We start from the raw sequence: 26,920 nt of genomic DNA, 5'->3' as shown, positions 1-26,920 counted from the left end.
ATAAGCAGTACACGTTAGTAATACTTTATACAAAATTGTTCAAACTGGGATAGTTTTGAGGGTGAAAGGGGGAATCGTTAATAATTATGATGGAACAACAGGTATAAACTGGTGTTATTCCTGGAAAACTGGAGCCTATGATCACTCTAGATACAGCTTATTTAAAGGATCACTTCAGGATCACCTTGCTGGCTCAGTTGGTAAAGAGTGTGACTCTTTATCTCGGGGTTGTGAGGCCGTGTTGGGTGTAGAAATTACTTAAAAAAATAAAATCTTCAAAAAAAAACCAAAAAACCTACCACTTCAACAGCCTCAAAGTAGGTAGGAAGTTTTATCCAAAACATTTAAAAGCTACACAGTACTTTCAGTTTTTTTTTAAAGTTTATTTATTTTGAGAGAGGGAGAGAGAGTGTGCATGTACAAGAGTGGGGGAGGGGCAGAGAGAGAGGGAAAGAGAGAGAGAGAGAGAGAGAGAGAGAGAGAGAGAGAGAGAGAGAATCCCAAGCAGCCTCCTTGCTGCCAGCACAGAACCCGACACAGGGCTAGATCCCACCAACTGGGAGATCATAACCTGAGCCAAACCAAGAATTGGATGCTTAACTGACTGAGCCACCCATGTGTCCCTGTTTCAGGTTTTTAAATCTTCAAATAACCTCTAACTTAAATACATAGCACCAATAGTGAGACAAAATTCTGTTAATTTCATTAAGTCCCATTAACTAAAGCTGTTAACATTTAGCGTCATGGCTGGTCAAGATGAGACCACAATATTTTTTCTCCACTAAAACAATTGGAGTTCAGAGAGATGAGTAAATATATTACCTGGAATGTATTTTTATTACAATAGATTAGTGATCATATAAATTATATTGTAATACATTTTAGAATAAGCTTTAGGATACAAATACATGATGTTTAATGTTTGGTGGAACTCATCCTATAGGATAAGAGTATGCATGTGAAATGAGTTCTTAAACTATAAAACAAGGTGAAGGATAGTCTAATCCTTTGCTGCCCATTTATGGCTATTGAACACTCAAAATGTGGCTAGTCTGAGTTGAAGATGTGCTCTGAGAATAAAACACACACTTATTTCGAAGATTTAGTAGAAAAAAGGGTGAAAAATCTCAATTGTTAAATGTTGAATTCATGTTGAAATGATATTTTTTCATATATTGGGTTAAAATATATTATTAAAATCAATTGCACTTTTTTACTTTTGAAAATGTAGCTTCTGGCAACATTTAAAATTACATGTGACCCACCTTGTATCTCTATTGAATTGTGCTGGTGTAGCCTGTTTCAAAAGATGAAAATGAAGATGGAATATAAAACAATAGAGTTACAAATGATCACATGAGACAAATGAAACGATTTCTAGTGATTTTTTAAAAAATATTTATTAATTCTTGAGAGAGAGAGAGAGAGAGAGACATACAAGAGCATGAGCAGGGGGAGGGGTAGAGAGAGAGGGAGACACAGAACCTGAAGCAGAGCTTGAACCCACAGACTGTGAGACCATGACCCAAGCCAAAGTCAGATGCTTAACTGACTGAGCCACTAGGTACCCCTCTAGTGATCTTAATGTAACCTGTGTTTGGCTGAGTCTTGCTCCACCTACCAATGTAGGTTCCTAGCTCTTGGAGACCCCCATCTCATCCCATCGTTACTTCTGGGTATTCCCAAGGGGTCTCATGAGCAAATGTTAGTTCCTATGTGGTTTTTTTCCCTCTTGCTCCAGCCCTTTTCTTGTAGGCCTCACCTTGCCTTGGCACCATGGCTGCTGCTTCCACTGGGAACCATTGCATCTACTTGGAACTGCCACCTGTGTGACTTTAGAGGAAACTTCAAAGGTGCCAAAATAACACCTAACTGCAATTAGGGGAGAATGTTGCTCTGATCCTTTTGTGTATTACTATCAGAGAGAGAGAGAGAGAGAGAGAGAGAGAGCGAGCAGAGGCATACTACCTGTGCCCAAATATCTTCTAGAAGGTTTTATGTGCAACAGCTCAATACAATGTTAAAGTCTCTGTTCTCCATAACACAGACATGAGTCCATGGTGGGGCTAAACAGAAAATTCTGAGCAAGCAAGAATTAGGCCTCTTGTTCATTATTCAGGTTTTGCTACTAGGTCACACATGCCTGCCTGCATCTTCCCTTGTGCAGCGGCTGAACACTGGTGGGGTGGAATTCAACCACAGACTTGCTTTCTTTGGGAGAGTGCAGTATTGCTGTTTGAATGCTTGAAGGCAGAGAATGCATGCCCCAGTTCACCACACTTCCCGCTGGTCCCCAGCATGTTATGTTGTATCCTCCTCCATCGGCTGCAGGCTTGGACTTTGAGTTTGCAGCCCTGTTTTATAGCCTTGCTATTCAGTGTGTGCTCCTCAACCAGCAGCAGCAGCATTCATTGCTGGCAACTCGGGAGAAGGCAGAGGGTCTCAAGCCCCACCCCAGGCCTACTGAAGTGGAATCTGCATTTTTAAATGATCCTACATGATTCCCCTGCACATCAAAGTTTGAGAAATCCTGCCATATATAGGATTTATATAACTTATACATATAAATATATATATGACTTTACATATTTAATATATATATTTATATGGGATTTATACATTTTTATATAGACGCCATAGCCCACACTTGATAGGATTTGGCCTAAGTGATTTCCAGATACAACCAGACAAATCTGGTCTGGAGAAAGTCACTGCTTAGACTGTGCTCCCTGCTACTGCAATAAAAACCATTAACAACATAACTTTATATTAGACACCAAGCCTTGGAAATCAAAGAATTCCTCTCTGTTTTACATGGAGGTCACTATCTTTTTTCAGTTGCTTTCCTCTTTCTTAATATGGTTTATTCTCAGGTAGAATGTCCCATCTCTTTTTATTCTGTGGCACCTCCCTATGTTTATACCTTTAATGATAAATTGAGGGGACTGATATTTTATTTGTATATATGTTTTTTGGGTTTTTTTGTTTTGTTTTGTTTTTTTTAGTAATCTCTACACCCAACATGGGGCTTGAACTCACAACCCCAGGATTAAGCGTTTCATGCTCTTCTGACTGAGCCAGCCAGGCACCGTGATATTTTATATTTTTATGCAACTAAAACTGTTCAGCTTATGAATTTGGGGAGAGTGAAGAGCCTAGAGAAAGAGAACATCTGGATTTTCTTTTGATTTAAGATGGTTTGAGCCACTGGAATGGCAAAACTCTCCTTTAAAAAGTCATTCCTGTGGGCATCTGGGTGGCTCAGTTGGTTGAGTGTCTGACTTGGATTTTGACTCAATAGCACGGAGCCTGCTTGGGATTCTCTCTTTCCCTCTCTCTCTGCCCCTCTCATGCCGGCACTCTCTCTCAAAATAAATAAACATTAAAACACACACACACACACACACACAGCCATTCCCTGTTTGCAGGATGCTCTGCTGTCCTGCCTTTCAGAGAACTTCAGTTGTTGTAGGACAATATCAAACATATTTGGCAAACAATTTGGGGGCAAGGGTAGGACAGGAGGCTCTTTCTTAGCAGGGCATGGAAGCCCCTCATTAATCACCTCCAAACAGTATTTTTAAAAAGGCAAATACCAATTTTTATCTATTTTTTAATTTTTATTGAATTTTTTAAAGAATTTTTTCTTTTTAATGTTTATTTTTGAGAGCCAGAGAGACAGAGTGGAGGACGGGCAGAGAGAGAGGGAGACACAGAATCTGAAGCAGGCTCCAGGCTCTGAGCCTGTCAGCACAGAGCCGGGCATGGGGCTTGAACCCAGGAAGCGAAGCGTGGGATCATGACCTGGGCCGAAGTCAGACGCTCAACCGACTGAGCCACCCAGGTTCCCCTTCATTGATTTTTTTTTTTTGGTGTTTATTTATTTTTGAGAGAGACAGAGCATGAGGGGGGGAGGGGCAGAGAGAGGGAGACACAATCTGAACCAAGCTCTGAGTTGTCAGCACAGAACCCGACTGGGGGCTGGAACCGTGAGATCGTGACCCGAGCTGAACTCTTGACAACTTAACTGACTGAGCCACCCAGGCGCCCCGTAAATACCAATTTATAAACAGTAGCTTTGTGGAAAGCAATTTAGCAAGAAGTATTGTATTGAATATTGTCTCTATATCCACTGTCTACTCCCTCCACTCTGCTCTGTGCCCTGGGAGGCTGATCTCTACTGACTGGGTCACATCACGAACTGGTGTCTGGGTGAGGCTGGGTAACTGGTAAGCAAGAGGTGAGGAGCAGGAGAGAGATTGTGGATTTATTTCCTCAGCTCCCTCCCTACTAGGCCCCAGATTGGCTGAACTGTGTTCCCTACCTAAGGCCATACCCACCTATCCCAAAAGCTCCTCTCCTTCAGTCTTCATCCTCACCAGATTCCAAGAACAGCTCTCCATTCACCCTTCAGGTCTAGAAAATGCAAAGGCTTCCCCACCCTTCACTGCCCCCACCCCTCCCTGTTGTCAGAGCCCAGAAGTTTCACCAGCCCTTAATTCTCACTCCTTTGTAAGTAGTCCTTCAATAATCTCTCCTTAATTACTCTTTTGGGTGTGCCTTCCTTTCTTTTTCTTTTCCCCCAAGGTATTAAACTTCAAAATTTTGTGTACCTTTTGGGGCATCTGGGTGGCTCAGTTGGCTAAGCATCTGACTTTGGCTCAGGTCATGATCTCACCGTTTGTGAGTTTGAGCCCTACATTGGGCTCTGTGTTGACAGCTCAGAGCCTGGAGCCTGCTTCAGATTCTGTGTCTCCCTGTCTCTCTGCCTATCTCTCTCCCTCTCTCTCTCTCTCTCTCTCTCAAAAATAATAAATAAACATTAAAAAAAATTGGGGGTACCTTTTTCCCCCCGCAGTAATTCTACTTGTAAAATTCTTAAGAAAATCCTGAGAGCTACAAAGATTTATGACATGGCAGCCAGCAGTAGGCCCTGTTCACTACATTGTTTCCTGGCTATAGTGATTGTTTGGTAACCACATGATCCATGCATACCCAATCTAGGTGATTTTCAGGTCCCAGTCTCTTGTGTGGAAATTCCCTGTCAATCAGGGGGGAGCTTTGTTTTCCAAGAAGTACGAGTGGAGAAAGGGAAAGAAATTAGATCGCTGATGACAATAACTGGTTTCACTGACCCATCCTTACTTGCCACCTGCTTTTTTTTTTTTTTTTTTAATTTGAGAGAGAGCATGGACGGGGTGGAGGGGGGCGGGCAGTAGGGGCAGAGGTGGGGATAGAGAGAGAACCCCAAGCAGGCTCCAGGACCAGCTTGGAGCCCAAAGAAGGGCTCAATCTCACAACCCTGGTATGACCTGAGCCGAAATCAAGAGTGGATGTTCAACCAACTGAGCCACCCAGGTGACCTGCCCCTCCACCCACCCATCCCCACCCTGGCCCCTGCTTTTTAAAAGAGTTTTGTTGAGGTATAATGACATATGATAAATTGCACGTATTTGAAGTGTAGAATTTGATGAGTTTTCACATATACATATCCTGTAAAGCCAGCACCACAAACAAGATAGTGAACCTATCCATTACCTGCAGAAGTTTCTTCAGCCCCTTTGTAATCACTCCCACTCCTCCCCATTCCCCACCAACAGCTGATGTGCTTTCTTTCACTACAGATTAGTTGCATTTTCTTTCTTTTTTTTTTTTAGTTGCATTTTCTGAGTTTTATATAAATAGAATCATACAGATGTATTGGGGGGGAGTCTGGCTTCTTTCGTTTAGCATAATTATTTTGAAATTTATGTTGTAGACATCAAAAGTTCATTCCTTTTTATTACTGAGTATGATTCCTTATTATTAGCAGTATACCACTGTATGGATGTACTATAATTTGCATGTCTACTTACCTGTTGATGGACCTTTGGTGGTTTCTAGTTTTTGGCTAGTACAAATAAAATTGCTGTGATCATTTGTATACAAGTCTTTGTAGGGACATATATTTCCATTTCTCTTGGGTAAATACCTAGGAGCAAAATGCCCGGATTACACAATAGGTATATGTTTTAGCTTTGAAAGAAATTGCCCCACTGTTTTCCAAAGTAGCTGTACTACCTTACAGCCCACCAGCAGCAGCTGAGAGTTCCAGTTCTGCTACGTTCTTGTCAACACTTGTATGCTTAGTCTTTTCATTTTAGCCATCCTGGTAAATGTATAGTAGCATCTCATTGTGCATTTACCTATTAAGTAGTGATGCTGAGCATATTTTCATGTCTTGTGCCAAATGTCTATCTTCTTTTGAAAGTGCTGTTCCTTTCATCTTTAAAAATTAGGCTGTTTGCTTTCTTGAGTTTTGAGAGTTCTTTATTGTATCTTGCGCACACAAGGGCTTTATTTTATTTGCACATATTTTCTCCCAGTCTGTGGCTGGTCTTTTCATTTTCTTGACATAAGTCACAAGAGCCAAACTCTTTTATTGTTTAAGGCAATTGGAGGCCTAAATTTACAGTTTTACTGAAAATCTGGAAACAACTGGAGAATGAAGAATGAAACATTGAATGGGTGATAATACAAACTATATGAAAAATAAGAAAGAAAGAAGTGGCCCCTGATCTGACAGCTAGCCTGGTGCTATTGGCCAGACATTACTGTTTCCCTGTTGAACATAAACAATTTAATAAAACAGCAACATCAGTCAAGCCTACTCTGCAACTGGGATGGATCAAGGCAAAAACGGGACCCCTCCATACTTAGGTCAGGACAAAATACGAACCTTGTCCAAATCAGAAAAATAATCAAACATTCCCTGATCCTGGCTTATATGAGCGATTGCCTGAACTCCCCTCCACCTTCTTCTCCCCTACCCCTCTGCTTCCACCATCACATCCTTGACTATGACTTTTCTGCCTTCCTCTTATAAGGACTCGTGTGATTACATAGGACCCACCTGGGTAATCCAGGCTAATTTCCTCATCTCAAAATCCTTAACTAAATTTTACCTGTATTATATTCACAGGTTTCAGGGCTTAGGGCAAGGAGATCTTTGAGGGGTTTATTCTGTCTATCCTGCATAATAGGATTATTGTGGGCATTAAATAAGAGAAGACATGTAAAATGCTTTATAATTAAATATTATTATTAAACCTCAGCTTAGGCTTTTGAAATTCATAAGCCAAGAATTATTATCTGGGGCCTGCTGTGTCATCTTTAAAAAAAATTTTTTTTTAATGTTTATTTATTTTTGAGAGAGAGACAGAGAGGAGAGCGTGAACAGGGGAAGGGCAGAGAGAGAGGGAGAATCCAAAGCAGGCTCCAGGCTCTGAGCTGTCAGCACAGAGCCCCACATGGGGCTTGAACTCATGGACTGCGAGACGTGAGATCATGACCTGAGCCGGAAGTCTGAGGCTTAACTGACTGAGCCACCCAGGCGCCCCTCTATCATCTTTTTTTTTTGATCTCATATTCTATCTGCTACCTGAGTAAAGACAGGGTCGTGAGGCATGAGGAAACTTGGGGTAAAACATGTCAGTTAATTTGCAAAGATCCATTCCTGCCACACCTGTAAATGTTTTCATTTTTCCTGAATTGGCCCACATGCAAAGAAGTTTAATGGCCAGTGAACTAGTTGGCTTTGAGGTCCATTCCTCTAACACTAGGATCTTCACATTTAGATCCTCCTTTCTGAGTGAGTATGCGTTGGGATGGGACCCCTTGTGGTTTTTCTTTGCATTCTTTTCTCTCCCCACCTCCCTTCTGACCACATCCCCGGGGAGTGCCAGAGGGGGCGGGCGTAGTCACGGTTGGGGCATGGTTAGAACTGGCATCTGAGAAGGGACAGGGACAGCTCATTTGTGGTGGTAAGAGCCAACCTCACCCCACAGTGGGAAGTAAATACTGCACGGTGCTCCATTAGCATTACAGAGCATGAGCATTTCCAGGTGCCACTGAGAGGGGCTGAAAAGTGAAACCAAGGTTTGAGTGAGTCTTGCATGGTTCATCTGAGAAGAGCCAGCTGGTTCTCTCCCCGTGCTCCTTAGCTGTGCTAGCTTCACTGAGCTTAGGCAAGGCTGCAACTCATCAACTCTCAAAATGACAAGAAGCGGGCAGCATTCAGTTTTTTAAAGCCAGGACGGAAATTGTTTTAAAATGCTGGGAAAAATGTAAGAATGTATTCCCCAAAGCAAGGTCAAGAAGTCTCTAGAGGGGAACTGTGTCTCATTTTGTGAAATGATCTCTAGAAACCAGACATGTGGACCTTGTGGGAACTAAGGATAGCACCAAGGATTAGAATGAATGCTGAGGAAAGAAAGTGATAGCAAATAGCCTTAGGAAAGGAAGATGAGCCATTAATTTTAAGTTATTAGCAGCTGTGGAGATCTACAGCCGCACTGACACATAATTAGGAGGCACTAATAAATCCTGGCACTTAACACTGATAAAAAATTCTAAAGATTACCAGTCATTGAGTTACTCCTATGTTCAGAATCTAATACTTGGTGCTTATTCATGTTATCGTCAATTCTCGGAAAATCCTGCAAGTAATATTATCACATTATGTTCTCTCTCTTTTTTTTTTTTTTCAACGTTTATTTATTTTTGGGACAGAGAGAGACAGAGCATGAACGGGGGAGGGGCAGAGAGAGAGGGAGACACAGAATCAGAAACAGGCTCCAGGCTCTGAGCCATCAGCCCAGAGCCTGACGCGGGGCTCGAACTCCCGGACCGGGAGATCGTGACCTGGCTGAAGTCGGACGCTTAACCGACTGCGCCACCCAGGCGCCCCATGTTCTCTCTCTTTTTTAAATAATCTCTATGCCCCATGTGGGACTTGAACTCACAACTCCGAGACCAAGAGTCTCATGCTCTACCGACTGAGCCAGCCAGGTGCCTCTTGCATCCTATTGTATATTCACTTCTTATCTATAGTTTTCCTTTATCTTTGAAGCTGGAATGATAACATCTATCTTACACTGTTGCTGAGAAATCCGAATTTAAAAGTATATGTCAAAGTGCCTAGCATTTAGCAGGTGTGAAATTTATATTTGTGAAATTGTTGTTGAAATAGGCAGAAAACATGAGGAAAATAAAGACATTTTGATCAGTTATTTCGTTTGGTCATTGTATTGCGTACCTGATATGTTCTGGCCCAATCCAAACAATGAAAATAGAGACTTGACTTTAGGAGGCTCACAGTACAGTGAGCAAAAAAACCAAACAGAATCACTGATTAGACAAAAAAGTTAGTGATTAGAATTTAATACTAATATTTAGGATAGGATGCTTAAAAGGTGCCTCTAAAACCAGGAAGTACATACGTGGATTCCTAAAAGGAACAAATGGGAATTGAGGAGTGTGTGTGTGTGTGTGGGGGGGGGGGGGTGTCTTGTCCATTTATTTGGGTCAGGGGATAATCGTCCCTAGTTTCATACTGGCAAGGAAATATGTCTAGGAGATGGAGTGGACAGGTAGGCAGGAGGTGAATCATGTCCACCTCCGTATCTTTTTCTAAGAAGTTTACAGTAAAGAGTTAGGTAGCCATTGAAAGATTTTATCGAAGATGTACTCTGAAAGATTATGTGGGTAACAATGTGGAGGGAGACACACAATACTAGATGCAGGGAGAGTGAGGAAACTAAAGGGAGGCAGGGTGGTGCAGTGGTTAAGCTGGGCCCACATGTTTTTGGCTTTACTGTTTTCTAGTTGTATGGTCGTGGATCATTGACTTCTTTGCACCTCAGTTTTCTCATCTGTGAAATGGGGATAAAGATAGAACCTAATTGGGGCACCTGGGTGGCTCAGTCGGTTAAGCTTCCGACTTCGGCTCAGGTTATCATCTCGAGGTTCTTGAGTTCAAGCCCTGCTTCGGGCTCTGTGCCAACAGCTCAGAGCCTGGAGCCTGCTTTGGATTCTCTGTCCCCTTTCTCTCTGCTCCTCCCCCATTTGTCCACCCCCCCTCAAAAATAAATAAACATTAAAAAAAAAAAGATGGTACCTACTTCATAAGATTGATGTGACAGTTCAAAAAAAGTAATAGAGATACAGCAAAGAGTACAATGCCTGCCACATAATGAGGCCCAAGCACATGCTACCTTGTTGTTGTTGTTGTTAGTATATTAGTGCAAAAGGGAAATGATGAGGGCCTGGGCTAAGAAGGTGGCAGTGGAAATAGGAAGAAGGGGATGATGTCAAGGAAGCGGAGTGGAAAGGACTTGTTAATGGAGTGTATTAACCTGACTTTAAAAGGAGTGGAGGGGCAGGGGAGCTATTTGAATTCACTGGGTGAGTAAAGAAGGTCCAGATTCAAAGCTGTTCTGGTTTATGTTCTTCCTCCATTGTTCTCTGAGTGGATTGCATGTCCTTATCTATATAGGTAGTGGGTTCAAACCTCATCCACAAATACAGATATACAAGAAATACAAATGTCTTTTTCTCCAGCTCAACTTTAGATCTGTTTTTACCTTCGCCATGGACAGCAAAAACATAATTTCATTTAAATTGGGGTTTTTCCTCCCTTTTCCTAAGGTTATACTTATGTCCTAGGAGTTCCAGGATATGGGATGGGGTTCACCATTAGCTCCTTGGTGTCACCTGGCCAAACTGATACCATCAGCGGCTACCATCACCCCACTGGGTCTTCAGTCTGTGATCCATGTGGGCTGTATTTTGACTCACCTCTCAGGTTCATTCCTAAAGCCTGTTGGGTTCAGGCCCCTCCTCCTGGGCAGTAGCATGTATATTGCTTCTCAGTCAGGTGGTCCCATGATATGCTGAGCAGTGGAAAACTCTATAAGGTGTTGGGTCATTCATCACTTCTGTGACCTTTTTGGCAGGTAGAGGCATTCCATCATTTCTGCACCACACTGAGGCATGCGGGTGAGGCTGTCTAAGGTGCTAGTTCTTCTCCAGGCTCTTGCCACCTGCAGGACTTATTTCTGTTCTTGACTCTCCGAAACCCCTCCAGAATTTCTGTAGACTCCCCCAGGTCTCAATTCAACCTGAGGGATGGAGTGAGGAAGTGCAGATGCCCTTTCCTCAAGGATCCCAAGCTTTTAAGCTCTTATTGCTTCCCTCTCCAGACTCTCCTCGCCTTCTACCTTCCAGGCCTGAAGCCAGGTTCTTATCTTTGTTTTCTTTCTTCTTTTTCTTTTTTTTTCTAAAAACTGGCAGAGTCTGTTCAGTTCCCCTCAGGGCCTAGGTTTTGAAACTCAAAAGCAAGGAAGAGTCTCTTTTAAAATCTGCTTTCTTCTGTAACACCCCTTCCCTGAGGCAATGAAGGAGGGGAAGTGCTAAAAGATGGGAAAATGTCAAAGAAAAATATTCTATTAATACTTCATAGATATTATGCCACCACATTTTAAACAGAGTCATCAGGCGATAACCTACAATCTCTTTTGTCTTTAGCCTTTGAAAGTCTTTTATCTTTTCTCTAGTTGACAGATATGTTGTGTGTAATTTTGATATTCTTTTGATTTATTGATGCTGGATGTGCAGGCAGTGCTGAATGTTACTGATGCAGAAATCTCTCAAAGAGAAGATGAAGCCAGCCTCTTTGAGTTGGGGGGAAATTAGGGTAGGGATGAAAGATGGATTTCTCCCTCAATACCACCCTAGTGCCATGGTGTGGGACAGAAAGACATTGAGAAATGTGTATAGAAAGCTAGGATGAGAGAAAGAATTTGTCTCTAGCTAGACTAGGCACACTGCTGTGCCTGGGACAGTCCTATTCTATACTTCATTTCCTTATATGCCATCTGATAAGTGCCCCTTTCTTTTTCAAAATTGTCATGGCTTAGACAATAAATTATATGGCCACCTTTTTCTACCTTCTATAAGCCTGTTAAAATGTTCCCATATGCAGCTAAGCTAGAGACACCAAAAGCCTTAGTTACCCAGACTTTTCTTGACATAATGAAATCAACAAAATCACCCATGAGTGTGAGATTGAAAAGGGTCTTTGTTTTTAATTATAGGACTAAGTCAACAGTTACCTTGATATAAAAAATCATAATTTTAATATAAATAAATAAGGGTATACTATTTATCTACTTCTCCTTTGTTTCATTATTCACATATACCACTGTGGTTGCTTAAATCTTTTTGCCCATTCAATTTGTGGTGGCAAAGAGAATCTCAAATCATCTGCTGTTCTGTGTTTCATACCAACATTTTTAGAGTTCTTAATTATTCATGAGTAAAATAAAAACATATGCTGCCTATAAAATGTTCTCCTTTTCAGTTATTGATGTGATCTTCCACTAGGATAGTTTCTAGGAAAATTGCCAAAATTGTGTATGTTATCTGTAGGTGGCATATGCGTATATGTATGTCCTGTGAAGCTGATCTGATTCTGAAGACCAGAAATAAGAGATCCGAAGTCATGACGACTTTCAGTAAACACAAATTCTCTGCTGCAGGCCACATCCCTGATCCCCTATAGTGCCTCTTGGCTTCTTAGGAGATCAGTTGTCAAGAGTGGTCAGACAGTCAGCAGGTCAACAGGCATCCTAGAACCTGATGAACTAACTCTAGTGTTTAAAACAACTCTCTTCTTTCGTTTTTGTGTACATGGCATTATAGTTCCTCTTTCAAATGTCTCACTCTACATTTACAGTATATTTAAAGATCACTTTTTGGGGCGCCTGGGTGGCGCAGTCGGTTAAGCGTCCGACTTCAGCCAGGTCACGATCTCGCGGTCCGTGAGTTCGAGCCCTGCGTCAGGCTCTGGGCTGATGGCTCGGAGCCTGGAGCCTGCTTCCGATTCTGTGTCTCCCTCTCTCTCTGCCCCTCCCCCGTTCATGCTCTGTCTCTCTCTGTCCCAAAAATAAATAAACGTTGAAAAAAAAAAAGATCACTTTTTTATTTTTTATTTTTATTTTTATTTTTTTAGAGAGAGAATGAGCAGGGGAGAGGGTCAGAGAAAGAGAGAGAGAAAATCTGAAGCAGGCTCCACGCTCAGCGGAGCCGACGCAGAGTTCGATCCTATGACCCCCAGAATCATAACCCAAGCCGAAATCAAGAATCAGATGCTCAATCAACTGAGCCACCCAGGCACCCCTAAAGATCAGCCTTGATGGAAAACTATATTGGCTCTATTTCTGTCAAGTTTATGTAGGCCTAATATCCAGACAAATTTAAGAGATTCTGTAAGCATTATGAAATGATTTATTATTTTTTTAAATTTACATTTCAGAAATGAAATTGGGGTGCCTGGATGGCTCAGTTGGTTAAGTGGCCGACTTTGGCTCAGGTCATGATCTTGCGGTTTGTGAGTTTGAGCCCCGCTTCCGGCTCTGTGCTGACAGCTCAGAGCCTGGAGCCTGCTTTGGATTCTGTGTCTCCCTCTCTCTCTCTGCCCCCCACCCTGCTTGCGCTCTGTCTCTCTCTCTCTTTCTCTCTTTCTCAAAAATAAATAAACATTTAAAAATGAAATTTAATTGTTCTTCGCTCTGAGGAACTTATAGAACATGGCAATGCTGATAAATTTTTTAAAATTGTGAACAATATTTATAGTGAAACTGGGTAATGTAACTTGTACTCAAACAGTTATCAGGACAAGCATATAAAAATAATATGAGTGTTTTTTTTTTTTCTCAATGAAGCATACTCTGGCATATTTTCCATTGCTAAAAAGACTGGAATAAATGTTTTATAGGCTAAATGAAGTAAAGTTCTGTCAGATTCTTCTGATGCTTTGCAACATTGGAATCTGAGACAAGAGAAAGAATAAAGTAGGGAGCACATGGGGTAAACAGATGGGCAGGTATGGAAAAGAAGCCTGGCCTTTTGGTTGAATTATTTAGCATGAGGTAAACATTGGCAAAGAAAAGGTAAAGCACAGTGTCTGTAAAAAGCAAGTGGAAGGGAGATGTTGTGACAAGGTCTTTGTGATGATTGGCTCTAATCATAATGACAACATAATGGTAACAGCAATAAAAGTCATCTTTTCTGAGTCCCTATAAAGTGCCTATGAAGTACCTACAAAGTGCCAGGCACTCTGTGAAGTGTTTTTCCATGTGTTATCTTGTCCACAATAATATAACCTGAGTTCTTCTTAGAACCTTACCTACCGGTGTTCTTCAGAGCTCTCTCCTTACCCCAAAATATTTCTGGGTGTTCTCAGATGGGGCCTCACACACATTCACAGACAAGTTCAGCCAGTGACCATCTTTGCTGAGTTCCTCTGTGTCCGCCATCCACAGGCTGCTGTGGACTGTTGGTCACTCCTCTTGCTTCCTCTGGGCTTTGGTGAGAGCCTTGTCATTGTCCTCCACTGCTGCTTCTAGTACGTACCATTGACTGTGCCAGGTTTCACTATCAATTCCACTGACTACCACTGTCAACTGCCTGAGTCTTGAGGGTTTCAAAGTTACATGGTGTTCTATGTGAAAGTGATAGAGAATGCATTTGCCACATACTGATAAAGAGGTTCCAATGTATCCTAATTTTTTATACAAGAGTAGTTCTCTGTTTCTGACTTCCTGTCTCTGCTCCCTTCCTGCCTCAGTAGGTTCCATTTGACAAGTTAGGAAACTGAGTGTCAAAGAGCTAAGGAAGTTGAGTAATTTATTTGCTAGAATCACAGATTGGTAGTTGTGACTTGCTGGTGGAACAGAGGTTTGGACTTCAATTTGCTTAAAGCCTGGGCTTTCTCAACCCACTATGCTGCTCTGCCATCCCTGATTTTTCTAGGGCATCTGATGGTTCTGAGTGTCCCTTATTTGGAATTTGAAAGAATCAAAGTCAGATTTTAAAAGTTAAAAATTACAGAGAAGGGTCAAAGTAATGAACCTGGAAACTGAGGGAAAGTTCGAGATGGAGTCCTTCTACTCAATCTTGAAGGAAAATTTGGTAAGGTAGGCAAAGGATGGGTTGGGGTAAAATCAGAATGATCTAAATAGAAGAAGCAATAGTTACAAGATCACACAGTCTGGAAGCTACAATACCTATTGCAGAAACTTCAAGAGGCTCAGTAAATTAGGTGTGTGTGTGGAAAGAAGTAATAGGGAATGATAGGAGGGTATCTACAGGTCACAAACAAAAATGGTTGCAAAGTCTAAGCAGATGAGGCCAATGAGTGAAGCAGGCTGGGTGAAATACAATAGGGACCATGGAGACTGTGACAAACCAGAGAGCACAGACAGCATCCAAATGGGCAACTATTCCTTACGGTAGCCTGATGTTGCCACTGTGAATACAGACCCATGTGTTGTCAGATATTTTTTCATTTTTTGAGAGAAGCCTAATATATAGATTTTTATGTGAATTTTCCCAAATTGATTAAAATACTATGTGGCCAAACAAAATACATGTGCCTGCAACATCTGGGCCAAATCGTGATAAACTTTGTATGACTGAACTTCTTCCTAAACACATTCAGTGGGAAATTACTGAATGTTTTTAAGTGGAAACTGACATAATCAGATTTGTGTTTTACAAAGACTATCAGTTCATTGATAGAAGTATAGTGGATGGATTGAAAAGGGGTAAGACTGGAAAATGGACGACTTTCTGGATGTCTCTGGTAGGAACCCAAATGTAGTGATGAGAACAGAAGCAGTGGAGATGAACTGTAGGGGCAGATACAAGGAAAGCTTGGTGACTGATTAAATATGAAAGACAAAGAGAGAGGAAGAGCTAGGATAATTTCCTTGCCCTATAGGCCAACAATCTTTTAGAAGCCCAGAAATCTTTCTTCTGTTGCAAAAAGTTCCGCAGCTTGGGTAAGGAACAACCAAGTGTTCCAGAATCAAGTCTTGTGTGATGAAATGAAACAAAGAAGGGTGTTTATGAATGTGTTTTATGGACATCACCAAGAGATTCATGGTGCTGGGCCTGCATTATCTCTTCTACATGACAGCTGGTTAGAGCTGTGGATTGGGTTATTTTCCACTACATCACTTTCCTTTCAGAATGCTTCTCTTTTTTCTTATAGCAATCAATTTGGTTCACATCTTCAGACCCTGGTTAATATAATAGTCACCTGGTTGGTCTTCTTGATTCTCCGTCTCTCTCCAACTACGTCAAGGTTAAACTATTCTTCCTGGCTCTCAAGGCCCTCCACAATCCAGCACCAACCCTCGGTTTGAATTGTATTGCTAGCTAGGGCCTGATTTGCACACTCTGCCCTCTGCAGGCTGGTCTCTTTAAAGCTCATATGTGCTTTCAAAACTTGTCTGTGTGGAATGCCCTACCTTCTCAACCCTTGCAATTAGGGAATGCTGCCAAGTCCTCTGTCTATTTTGGCCTCATTGCTTCTCATCTTTCTTTCTTTCTTTTTTTTCTTCTTAATTTTTTTTTAATGTTTATTTATTGTTGAGAGACAGAGCACTAGACAGAGCACTACCGGCAAAAAGAGCAGAGAGAGAGGGAGACACAGAATCCGAAGCAGGCTCCAGGCTTGGAGTTGTCAGCATAGAGCCTGACTCAGGGCTCGAATCCACAAACCATGAGACCATGACCTGAGCCAAAGTCAGCACTTAACTGACAGAGTCACCCAGGCACCCCTTTATCTTTCTAAGTTCCAAAAGCAGTTTGTATTCTCTGCTGGATGAGCCAGTGGAGGACTCCTTGAAGCCTTAAAATACCTGCTGTATACAGAGAATGGCTAATTCTTTCCTGAGTAAGCTGCAATGATTCTAGCAGGATGCTTTCAGTAAGCCCAATTGGCGTCCTAGCTGTGGTAGCCTGGACTGGATAGGCACTGCATGTGCCAGAGATAGCTGTATTTGGGGTGGGTCCATCTCTGAGGTGACTTGTCACAAACCTGACCCCAAAGTCATCTTTCATGGGGTGGTTATTCCTTTTTGGGGGGTGGGGAGGGAGAAGGACAAGATTTTAGATGAACAAAGTCAACTATGTTCAGGTTACTATTATGAGAAACACCACATTCTTAATTCTCTGTGTAGCTACTATGTTTAACAGTGTAGGAGGAACATCACATCCAGGTGCTCTAAATGGCTGGTGAAGCAGCCCAGATTTCATCATATTTTTGTAAATAATCCCCGTCACTAAAGGAAGTCTGTGCATTTCTTACACTAAGTCAAGAAGTTTTGTATTTTTTTCAACTAATGTTTCATGGGCTTTAGGCATCTTCCCAAGAAGACCTCAGAGACATTTCAAATGGAAAGCACATGGGTATCTCCAGGCAAGATCAATTGGCTACCTTTCAAGAGGCCCCACAGGATGGATTATCTTGGTGAGTTTACCACAGCCTATGATCTGGCTCTCAGCCCTGTAGATTTAGAAACTGGATTTTATCAACACTTCCAACATAGATCTATTTGTCATTAGTGACTCACATTAATCAGCCCACAAAGACCGATGGAAAAAGCCAGAGCATCTATATATTAGTAACTTTCCCAAAGACTGGAATACTTGCTTAGAATATGAAGTCTGAGTAAGGATTAGAGTAAGGAGAGTTTCATGTGTCATACATCTGTGAGAAGGAAATGGATAGAGTTGGTGTTAGTGCCAGGAACTCCACACAACCTGCAGCTGATATTATCCTGGGCCAGCTGGCAGTAAACTATTATCCCTGGAGGTGGGGAGAGGAGGTTTTTGCCACAGATGTGGTCTTTCTTCAGCTCAGTGTTTGATAATAGACGATCCATAGGGGAGAGATACCCACCCCAAGGATTAGGATGCTTGCATCTGTAGTCAGGGGTACTCTCTCCATTGGATAATAATGGTAAATCATATCTAAAAAGTTGATTGATTGGATGTGAGGTATGGGGGAAAATTAGGAGTCAAAAATGACCCCAAGGTTTATGACTCGAGTAACTGGATGAATAATGGAGCCACAAACTGAGGTAAAGAACACGAGATCATGAGTTCAGCTTGGACATACTGGATGATTTGGGAATGCCTCTGAGACATTCAATTTGAAATGTCCTGTAGGCAGTGACCTATTCAGATCTGTAACTCAGAAGTGTGATCTGTGCCAGAGATATAAATTTGGATTTGTCAGTGTATAGAAAACTGAAGTCATGGGAATTGATATTTTCTTGAAAAAGCATAGAGAACAAAGAGTGGAGGGCCTAGGACAGAGTTCTGAGGAACACCAACATTTCATTGTTGGGTAGAGGATGAGAAGCTGACATAAGAGACTAAGAAAGAATAGCCAAAAAAAAAAAAAAAAAAAAAAAGCTGAAAGAAAATCAGGAGTGTGCTTGCATGGAAACCAAACCCAGAAACTATTTAAAGAAAACATGTAGGTGCTTTGAATGGTGACGTAAATTCTAAGTATAAAATGTCTTGGCATTGCACAGTTAAGTGTCTGAGATTTAGCAAGATTCCACCTGGTGCAGATATGGTCACTGGCTGCAGTATGTCCTATTAGGGACTTTGAAGAGTGCTGGAAAAATCCTCTGCATCATGCTGCATCTATCCTGCCATGGGTGGGTGGGAGGAAACACTTCATTTGAACTGAATTTCTGTATCTTTTGCTATATAAATAAGGGGATGAGGAACTTAATTGAATTAACAACAACAACAGAACTGAAAAGAGATATTGGAATTTAGTAATATAAAGTTTTCTGATGACCTTAACAAAGCAGTTTTAGTATAGTGATAGGGTGGGGATGAGAGGAGGCTGAGGAACAAAGGCCCACTCCCAGAAAAAAGAAGGTTGAGAGAGAGGGTGTGTGTATGTGTGAGAAATGCAAATATATGTTACTTAACCTGAGGGGAAAAAACAGATCAGATTATTGCTAAATACCTTTTAAAAAGCTATTGTGTTCTCAGACTCTTAACTATAGAGAACAAACTGATGGTTTGGGGAGGTGGATGGGGGGATGGATGGAATAGGTGATGGGGACTGAGGAGTGCGCTTGTCATGATGAGCACGCAAGTGTTGAATCACTATATTGTACACCTGAAACTATATTACACTGTATAAGTAACTGGAATTTAAATAAAAACTAAAAAAAAAAAAAAAAAAAGCTATTGTACTTTCAGCTTTAGAGATTGCACTTTAGCATGCTAGCTTGGTCTTTCTTTCCAAGAGGCATCAGTGATGTCTTTTAAAAAATGTTTGGCAATGGTAGACTGTTTCTGGGAATGTTTGATGCCCAAGGACTATGACCTGAAACACTGACACAAGAGGAATGCTGGTGTCTGAGCTCAAAAGTGAGTAGCTACATATGGCCTGTCTGGATTAAATTAAGGTCAAAGTTCACAAGTGAGAAATATTAAACACGCACTTAGGATGACATCTAACAACCTCAGTCTGTGGGTTGGAACTCTAATAAAATTAAGGCACCACGTGCTGCATTCAGTCACATACCCGACTCCCACTGCTATCTAGAAGCATCATTCTTGGCTTAAACCAGCAAACAGAAAAATAAAAGCATGCTGTTCCTTTGCATTCCATTTGGGAACAAGTTAACTTTGAAAAATTCCCAGAGATGTCAGATTCATGCAGGACCAGGTAAAGAGGAAAATCCAGATGTTACCATGAGCACGAGGGTAGTAGGTATTTTCTCCTCTTAGGGTGGAGGGGGTCCCTTTATTTCTCCTCAACAGTCATCCCCTCACCCTCACACAGTTTAAAATGGCTCTCCAGATTTCACATTCTCCTTCGTATTTTGTTGTCATGATTAAGCATAGCTGTTTTTAACCCATTTTCCAAAGGACAAGGGTCTGGTATACCAGGATGTAGCAGCTACTGCAGTACAATACTGCTAGAAATGTGACAGCTACTAACTATCTTGTTTTCCTGTTGTACAATTTCCATTTGTCTCTGGCAAGCAGGCAAATGCTAATCTGTACTGAAGATCTGGAAGATATACCAAAGGAAAAGATCTGCTTCAGTGCTTTGCTTTTCTGAAATGCCCCCCAAGTGGGACTACATTACTAGTAGGAAGACCCCACTGTAATATTGCAGATTTAAAGACCAGATGCTTTGACATTAGACAGACCTGGTTTCAAATCTTGGTCCTGTCATTTGTCAGCTGTGTGATCTTGAGAACTTTGCTTTGCTTCTCAGTTCCTGTTTTTTTAATCTACATAATGGGCACACATAGGGTTATTGTGAGGATTCAGTGAGGTAATTTATGTAAAAGCCCTGACATAGTATCTGACATAGAGTGAGGATCCTGAATAAATGTTAGCTATTAGTGTTAGTAGATATCTTAAAAGAGCTCGAAAATATATCATAAATTTAAAATAATTGGCGATATGATTTCCAATATTATAAGGGAAAAGTTATTGGAATTATAGCTTCATGAATGAGCTTCATATATAATAAAAATCTTCTAGAACTTAAAAATCTTTAAAGAGACTTTGATTATGATTTTCAAAAGAGCAAGGGTTGAATAGCCCTTTAATAAGACAGGATTTTACCACTATAAAACTAACCCAAGAAACCTTCATTCAAAAATTATCACAGCATTAATTTTAGGAACTCAGGTTGAGACACCATGTCTACCCTGCCCCAATGCCTCTTTGCAAACATGGTGGTTATCAAATTGAATAAATATGCCATGATAAAAGACATTTTAAAAATCCAGTACAGAAGCAATAAATTGCATTTAATTGTATATGGTAATGTAAATGCTGAAAATTCTTTTTTGTTGTTGTTAATTTTTTTTAACATTTATTCATTTTTTTAAATTAAAAAAAAATTTTTTTTTCAACGTTTTTTATTTATTGTTGGGACAGAGAGAGACAGAGCATGAACGGGGGAGGGGCAGAGAGAGAGGGAGACACAGAATCGGAAACAGGCTCCAGGCTCTGAGCCATCAGCCCAGAGCCTGACGCGGGGCTGGAACTCACGGACTGCGAGATCGTGACCTGGCTGAAGTTGGAGGCTTAACCGACTGCGCCACCCAGGCGCCCTAACGTTTATTCATTTTTGAGAGACAGAGAGACAGAGCATGAGTGGGGAAGGGGCAGAGATAGAGGGAGAAACAGAATCTGAAGCAGGCTCCAGGCTCTGAGCTGTCAGCACAGAGCCCAACGCGGGGCTTGAACTCACAGACCGCGAGATCATGACCTGAGCTGAAGTCAGAGGCTCAACTGAGCCACTCAGGCGCCCTGCTGAGAATTCTTAAGATCAAAATTTAAAAAATACAATTTTTATTTTTAAAGAAGAGAAAAGAGGAGAAAGATAGTTATGGAATGAAGAAAATAGGATGAACCTAGTTAACTCTGTTAGATATTTTATTTTCTGTAATTACTTCTAAAATTAGTTGACCTGTGCCTAACTCCATTTAATATAGCTGCCATTAACTAGAAAGGCACAGCTCTCTTACTTTCCACTTCCATTTATTTATTCATTCTTTTGACAAATATTTATTGATATCCACACTAAAGCTTGGTTTATGTGGTGGGCTAAAACAGTCTATTTAATAGTAAAACATTTCTTTGACCATAGAGTATCTTCATACATTAGCAAAAAAAGTCAATACTTAAATCATTTTTTAGTATTTGTGGTTCATTATGACTTCCAAAAGGCAGATGTTAGAGAATGAAGGTCAAGGTATTTTATATCTATGACACAAAACAATGTGAGAACAGACTCTAAAGAATTTAACTTGAAGTGGTTGCTCTTATAGCATACAAAACAGGCTTTGTCTCATTTTACTTGGCTAAGGGTGATAGAAAGGATAAGCAACAGTATTGTCCAGCATTGTCCAGAGGCCAAAAGATCCTAGGGGCAAAAAATTACAGATGGCTTCACAATACAACTCAAGTTCCTGGCATTTAGTAAAAGATGGATTTAGGAATACAGTAAATTTTTGTTTATCTTGGAATTCAAACAACCAGCATATGCAAATAGCTAGGATATTTTCCCTTCCTATTCTACACTCAATTTTTATGAAAAAAAGATAAATATGAAAAATGGTTGCCAGAATTTTGGTTTAAAAATCAAAAACAAAAAACAACAACAAAAAAGCAACCCCAAACCAATCAAAACCAGTATATACCATAGGTTCAGTACAGATTCAATGTAATTTCTCACATCTCCCATATAGCTAGCTCTACACTGAAAACTGTTCAGGGTCAAATAAATCTAATTACACCAGATCAACATATACTGTGCATTTATTCACACAGGTAATAAGTATACATTGAGTCCCATGTGCCAGGTGTACAATAGACTCACAATACAATTCTGTGCAAAGCACTTAGAGAATATACATCGATTAGAACCTTCATGTAAAGAAATAACGAGATAAAAGTTTGGGAAAGTAGTTTGGAACCTAACTCTGAAAGACTTTTGACTATCAGGCTGAATAATCATGGGAGGATTTTTGAGGCAAGGAATGATATGAATGTTCTGGGAATATTGTACTCATTGGGAAACATCGACAGCCTTGTGTTCTCCTTCTCCCCTTACATGAGACCATTGCTTAAATGGGCAAAGAACCAGGGAATGGTGTTCTGGGGGCTTAGGGATTATAACAGGATCCTTCATCTGAGGTGGTCAATGGATTTGCTGGGTCAATAGAAGTAAGCCAACTCACAAATCATAGCAGAAAGTTGAAGTTCAACGTGCCAGATAAGTGGTCAAGGGGTATGAAATCAGAAAGAGACAGGGAACAGAAATAGAAGCTGAGGTATGAACCAAGAAGTTAGAACCAGAGAGGTGAAAGTGAATGAAAGAAGTCAGAGGTGGAAAAGAAAGGAAAGGAAAGTGTTGGGAAACAGTGAACGGGTAGGTCTACTTGTCTTGAAGGGCCAGGAATGGTGGAAGTGGTAATAGAAAATAAGGGAAAAATGGGAAAGATACCATGTAGAAGACATCATTCAGGATGTCTGATCACACAGCTCTTTTCTAAGAACATGAGAGTAGATTGCTATATTTGCATTACACAAGTCTATTTCTTGTCCATAGCTGATTGCATCAAGGTGGACATGACCTAAACTGGGCCAATCATATTCTTTCCTGAGAATTTGCAATTTGGATTGACACACTGGATAAGTTTGAAATCTTCCCATGAACAAAGATGGTATTAATTAGAAAGTTATGTTGTCTACATAAAAATAAAAATGTTGAGGGCAGCTTTGGAAGAAAGAGATAGATTTGGGTGATGCCTACTTTCCTGATGGCTTTCTGGTCCCTTGTCCCTTTTTTCCCCTGAGACTCTGTATCAGTTCTTGCCATTTGAATCTGTAAAGCAATCATAATTTCTAACTGTGATATTGTGATTTATAATAAGAAATATGCATTTGGTCTTCATCCCCATTTCTGGTACAGAGCTCCTAAAAATCTTGGAATTTCCTAAGTGATGAGAGCCATAAAGGTGTCTTTTGTTATGTTAATGTAGTGGCTTTTGGACCCCACCTAAGGATGGGGGCTGATTGCCAGGAGAACTAACCATGCAATTAGAGGGGTGGGGGCTAGAGATTAAATCAATCCCCAGTGGCCACTGATTTAGTCAGTCATGTCTATGAAATGAAGCCACCATAAAACCCCAAAAGAATAGGGTTCAGAGAGCTTCCAGGTTGGTGAATATGTGGGGAATATGTGGAGATTCAGGGAGAGTGGTGCTCTCAGAGAGGTCAAGATCCATGTCCTCCCTTATACCTTGTCCTATATCTATCTGCCATCTGACCATTCCTAAGTTATTTCCTGAGGTCCTTTTATAATGTTGAACTTAGAGATAAAACAGTTAGCTCTTTTACCAGCGAAATGGGTTTATTCAGGAATAGCAGAGGAATTTCAATTCAGACATGTAAGCTATGGTAAAGCATTGTCAAGTCTAGTAATCAAAGGGGAGGAATGTTACTTTATAGGGAAAAGGAGGAAATTAGGAGAAGCTGCTTTGGAATTTGTTGTAGGAAAGTGGGAGTTCAGGGTGGTGAGGGTTTCTCATTGGCTAAGTTGTACCATTGTCTTATTGCCTGAGCTTGATGACAGAACAAGGAGTATTTCTTCCTTCTTCCTGCTGGAAGCAGTAAAGTAGGCTTTTTCTCTTTTGGGAATCCAAAGTACTATTCCTCTTTGGGTCTGCAATTGATCACAAGTGGTCACGTGTGAGAGCTCCCCCTCCTGGCCTCCGAACTTCATATTTATTTATTTATTTATTTATTTAATATGAAATTTATTGGTTTCCATACAATACCCAGTGCTCATCCCAACAGGTGCCCTCCTCAATGCCCATCACCCCCCTCTCTCGCCCCCCCCCCCACCCTCAGTTTATTCTCAGTTTTTAAGAGTCTCTTACAGTTTGGTTCTCTCCCTCTCTAACTTTTTTTTTTCCCTTCCCTCCCATGGTCTTATGTTAAGTTTCTCAGGATCCACATATCAGTGAAAACATATGGTATCTGTCTTTCTCTGTATGACTTATTTCACTTAGCATAACACTCTCCAGTTCCATCCATGTTGCTACAAAAGGCCATATTTCATTCTTTCTCATTGCCAAGTAGTATTCCATTGTGTATATAAAACAATTTCTTTATCCATTCATCAGTTGATAGACATTTAGGCTCTTTCCATAATTTGGCTATTGTTGAAAATGCTGCTATAAACATTGGGGTACAAGTGCCCCTATGCATCAGCACTCCTTTATCCCTTGGGTAAATTCCTAGCAGTGCTATTGCTGGGCCATAGAATTTTTTGAGGAACCTCCACACTTTTTTCCAGAGTGGCTGCGCCAGTTTGCATTCCCACCAACAACGCAAACAATGCAAAGTGTTCCCGTTTCTCCACATCACCTAGACCACTTTCCTACACCATTCACAAAAATAAACTCAAAATGGATAAAGGACCTGAATATGAGACAGGAAACCATCAAAACCCTAGAGGAGAAAGCAGGAAAAGACCTCTCTGACCTCAGCTGCAGCAAGTTCTTGACACATCTCCAAAGGCAAGGGAATTAAAAGCAAAAATGAACTATTGGGGCCTCTTGAAGATAAAAAGCTTCTGCACTGCAAAGGAAACAACCAACAAAACTAAAAGGCAACCAACAGAATGGGAAAAGATATTTGCAAATGACATATCAGACAAAGAGCTAGTATCCAAAATCTATAAAGAGCTCACCAAACTCCAGACCTGAAAAACAAATAATCCAGTGAAGAAATGGGCAGAAAACATGAATAGACACTTCTCTAAAGAAGACATCCGGATGGCCAACAGGCACGTCGCTCCTCATCAGGGAAATACAAATCAAAACCACACTCAGATATCACCTCACACCAGTCAGAGTGGCCAAAATGAACAAATCAGGAGACTATAAATGCTGGAGAGGATGCAAACTTCATTTTAAATGAAGTCTCTTGTATTCAGTTTCATAATAAACAGATGATCCAGTAAGTCCAGTCAAATATTTCTCTGAGTTCTGTGAGCCATTTCAACAAATTAATCGAACCAAAGGGAGTGGGACATTAGACCCTCCAATCTACAACCAGTTGTTCAGAAGCACAGGTGATAACTGGGGCTTGTGACTGGCCTCTGAAGGGTGGTGGAGGCAGATAGGTCTGTGGAACTGAACCCTTCACCTGTGGGATCTGATGCTATCTTCAGGTAAATAGTGTCAGAATTGAATTGAATTGTGGGACACCCAGCTGGTATAAGAGAATTGCTTGGTGGTTCTCCAACTTCCACTTTGGAACTGGAGTCAGAATCATTACCAATAAATTCTTTTGCAGAAGCTAATTTGAAATATGTCTGCTACTTTCATCAGAATCAGTAAAGTCTAATTGCCTGAATTTTCTCCACCATCAGACAAGCCTCCCACAATGGTGAAAGTGACAGATTTCATACTTCTTATCTTTGCTGAGATTCAGAAATTGTGCCCTGAAGGGATGCCAAGGTTAGAGCTAGGGCAAATCACCAAAATCAGGGTTACTAATCCATGGGGAAGGTGGAAGGTGAGGAATCAAGATACGGAAGGTACATGAAAAGATGCAGAAGGCAGAGAGAGGTTAGATCAAGTTTGGTAGACATTCCAAGGGGCTTTGGATGAGGCCATTCATGCTAGCTTATATAGTCCGCCTGGGTGCATTCAGAGCTGTAGTGGCTAATGGTGACTGACTGGAAATGGGGGCCAAGGACCTTGAGATGCTGCCAGATTCTGAGATACCTTTTAAATTGTTGAATAATAATATAAATTTGTTAGTAGGTACTGCAAATAATTAAATAATTAAGATTTTTGTCATTACCGAATACATTTTATTATAGTTCAATTTAACAATAGTCATTTTTTAAGCATTATTAATGTACTAGGTATTGTGTTAAGTACATTATTCACATCTGTAATCCTTAATAATAATAGTATCCTCTAATAACTCTAGAAGGCAGTTGCTATTATCTTACGTATTTGTAGTCCATAGATTAACTGGAAATATTTCAGTAAGTCTGAACTTTATATTTTGAATGCAGCCAGGGTAGCCGTAACTTTCCATGTCTTCTTTATGAAGGAAAAGCAAGCACATGAATATATAATAAAGTGGAGGTTTCATAGAAACGTGTATATTGTCTGTGTACAGGTGGTGCCACATTTCTGGGCTCACAAAATGGCCTGATCACAGAAAGCACCAAAGGTCAGACAGCTTTAATCATGCTCACAAATATGAATGGAGGAAAATTCCAAGAACCTGGACAAGAGATCTTATGTTCCTGCTTTTTAAAAGCTGGACTTGTCTCAGCCTTGCTATGCCTGTGGGGCTTGGTACAGAAAGCTGTGCCTGACACATCTCATCTTTAATTCTTTTCTATCTATTTCCTTTCTAAATAAAAGGACATGAGTTATTGCAGTGCCAGTCATTTATATTCCAGGAGTGCATTCGAAAAGAGAAGAGCTTTTGTTTTCCTTGTCCATCCTGTGGTCGAGGTACTAATGAGCAGAGAAATAACCTAAAGGCAAGTTGCACCTAAGAGGGTAACAGGGATTTGAGGTCTCCAAATTAGCTACAGAATTAATGCTCAGGCCCCAAATAATTGCAAGTTCTATGCATGTAAAAGGAAAGAAAATTATATTGAAAGTATTTATTTATTAAAGAATGTTAATGCTTTATCAACTCCAAAGGA

General features: G+C 40.8%; 1 protein-coding gene across 6 annotated transcripts in view; it reads left to right on the top strand.

The window, feature by feature from the left end:
* The window catches only part of HFM1 (helicase for meiosis 1), a 169,840-nt gene that overhangs the window by 15,488 nt on the left and 127,432 nt on the right, over positions 1 to 26,920 (top strand). For all 6 annotated transcript variants that reach the window (XM_045036174.1, XM_045036176.1, XM_045036175.1 and 3 more), the window contains exons 5-6: positions 1,756 to 1,853; positions 17,031 to 17,140. In XM_045036174.1, coding sequence (XP_044892109.1) covers positions 1,756 to 1,853; positions 17,031 to 17,140 — 208 coding nt within the window. The remainder of the gene's footprint in view (positions 1 to 1,755; positions 1,854 to 17,030; positions 17,141 to 26,920) is intronic.

The sequence above is a fragment of the Felis catus genome, chromosome C1 (assembly GCF_018350175.1).
Source record: "Felis catus isolate Fca126 chromosome C1, F.catus_Fca126_mat1.0, whole genome shotgun sequence".
NCBI classification, from domain to species: Eukaryota; Metazoa; Chordata; class Mammalia; order Carnivora; family Felidae; genus Felis; species Felis catus.
This window is presented reverse-complemented; position numbering and strand designations above follow the sequence as displayed.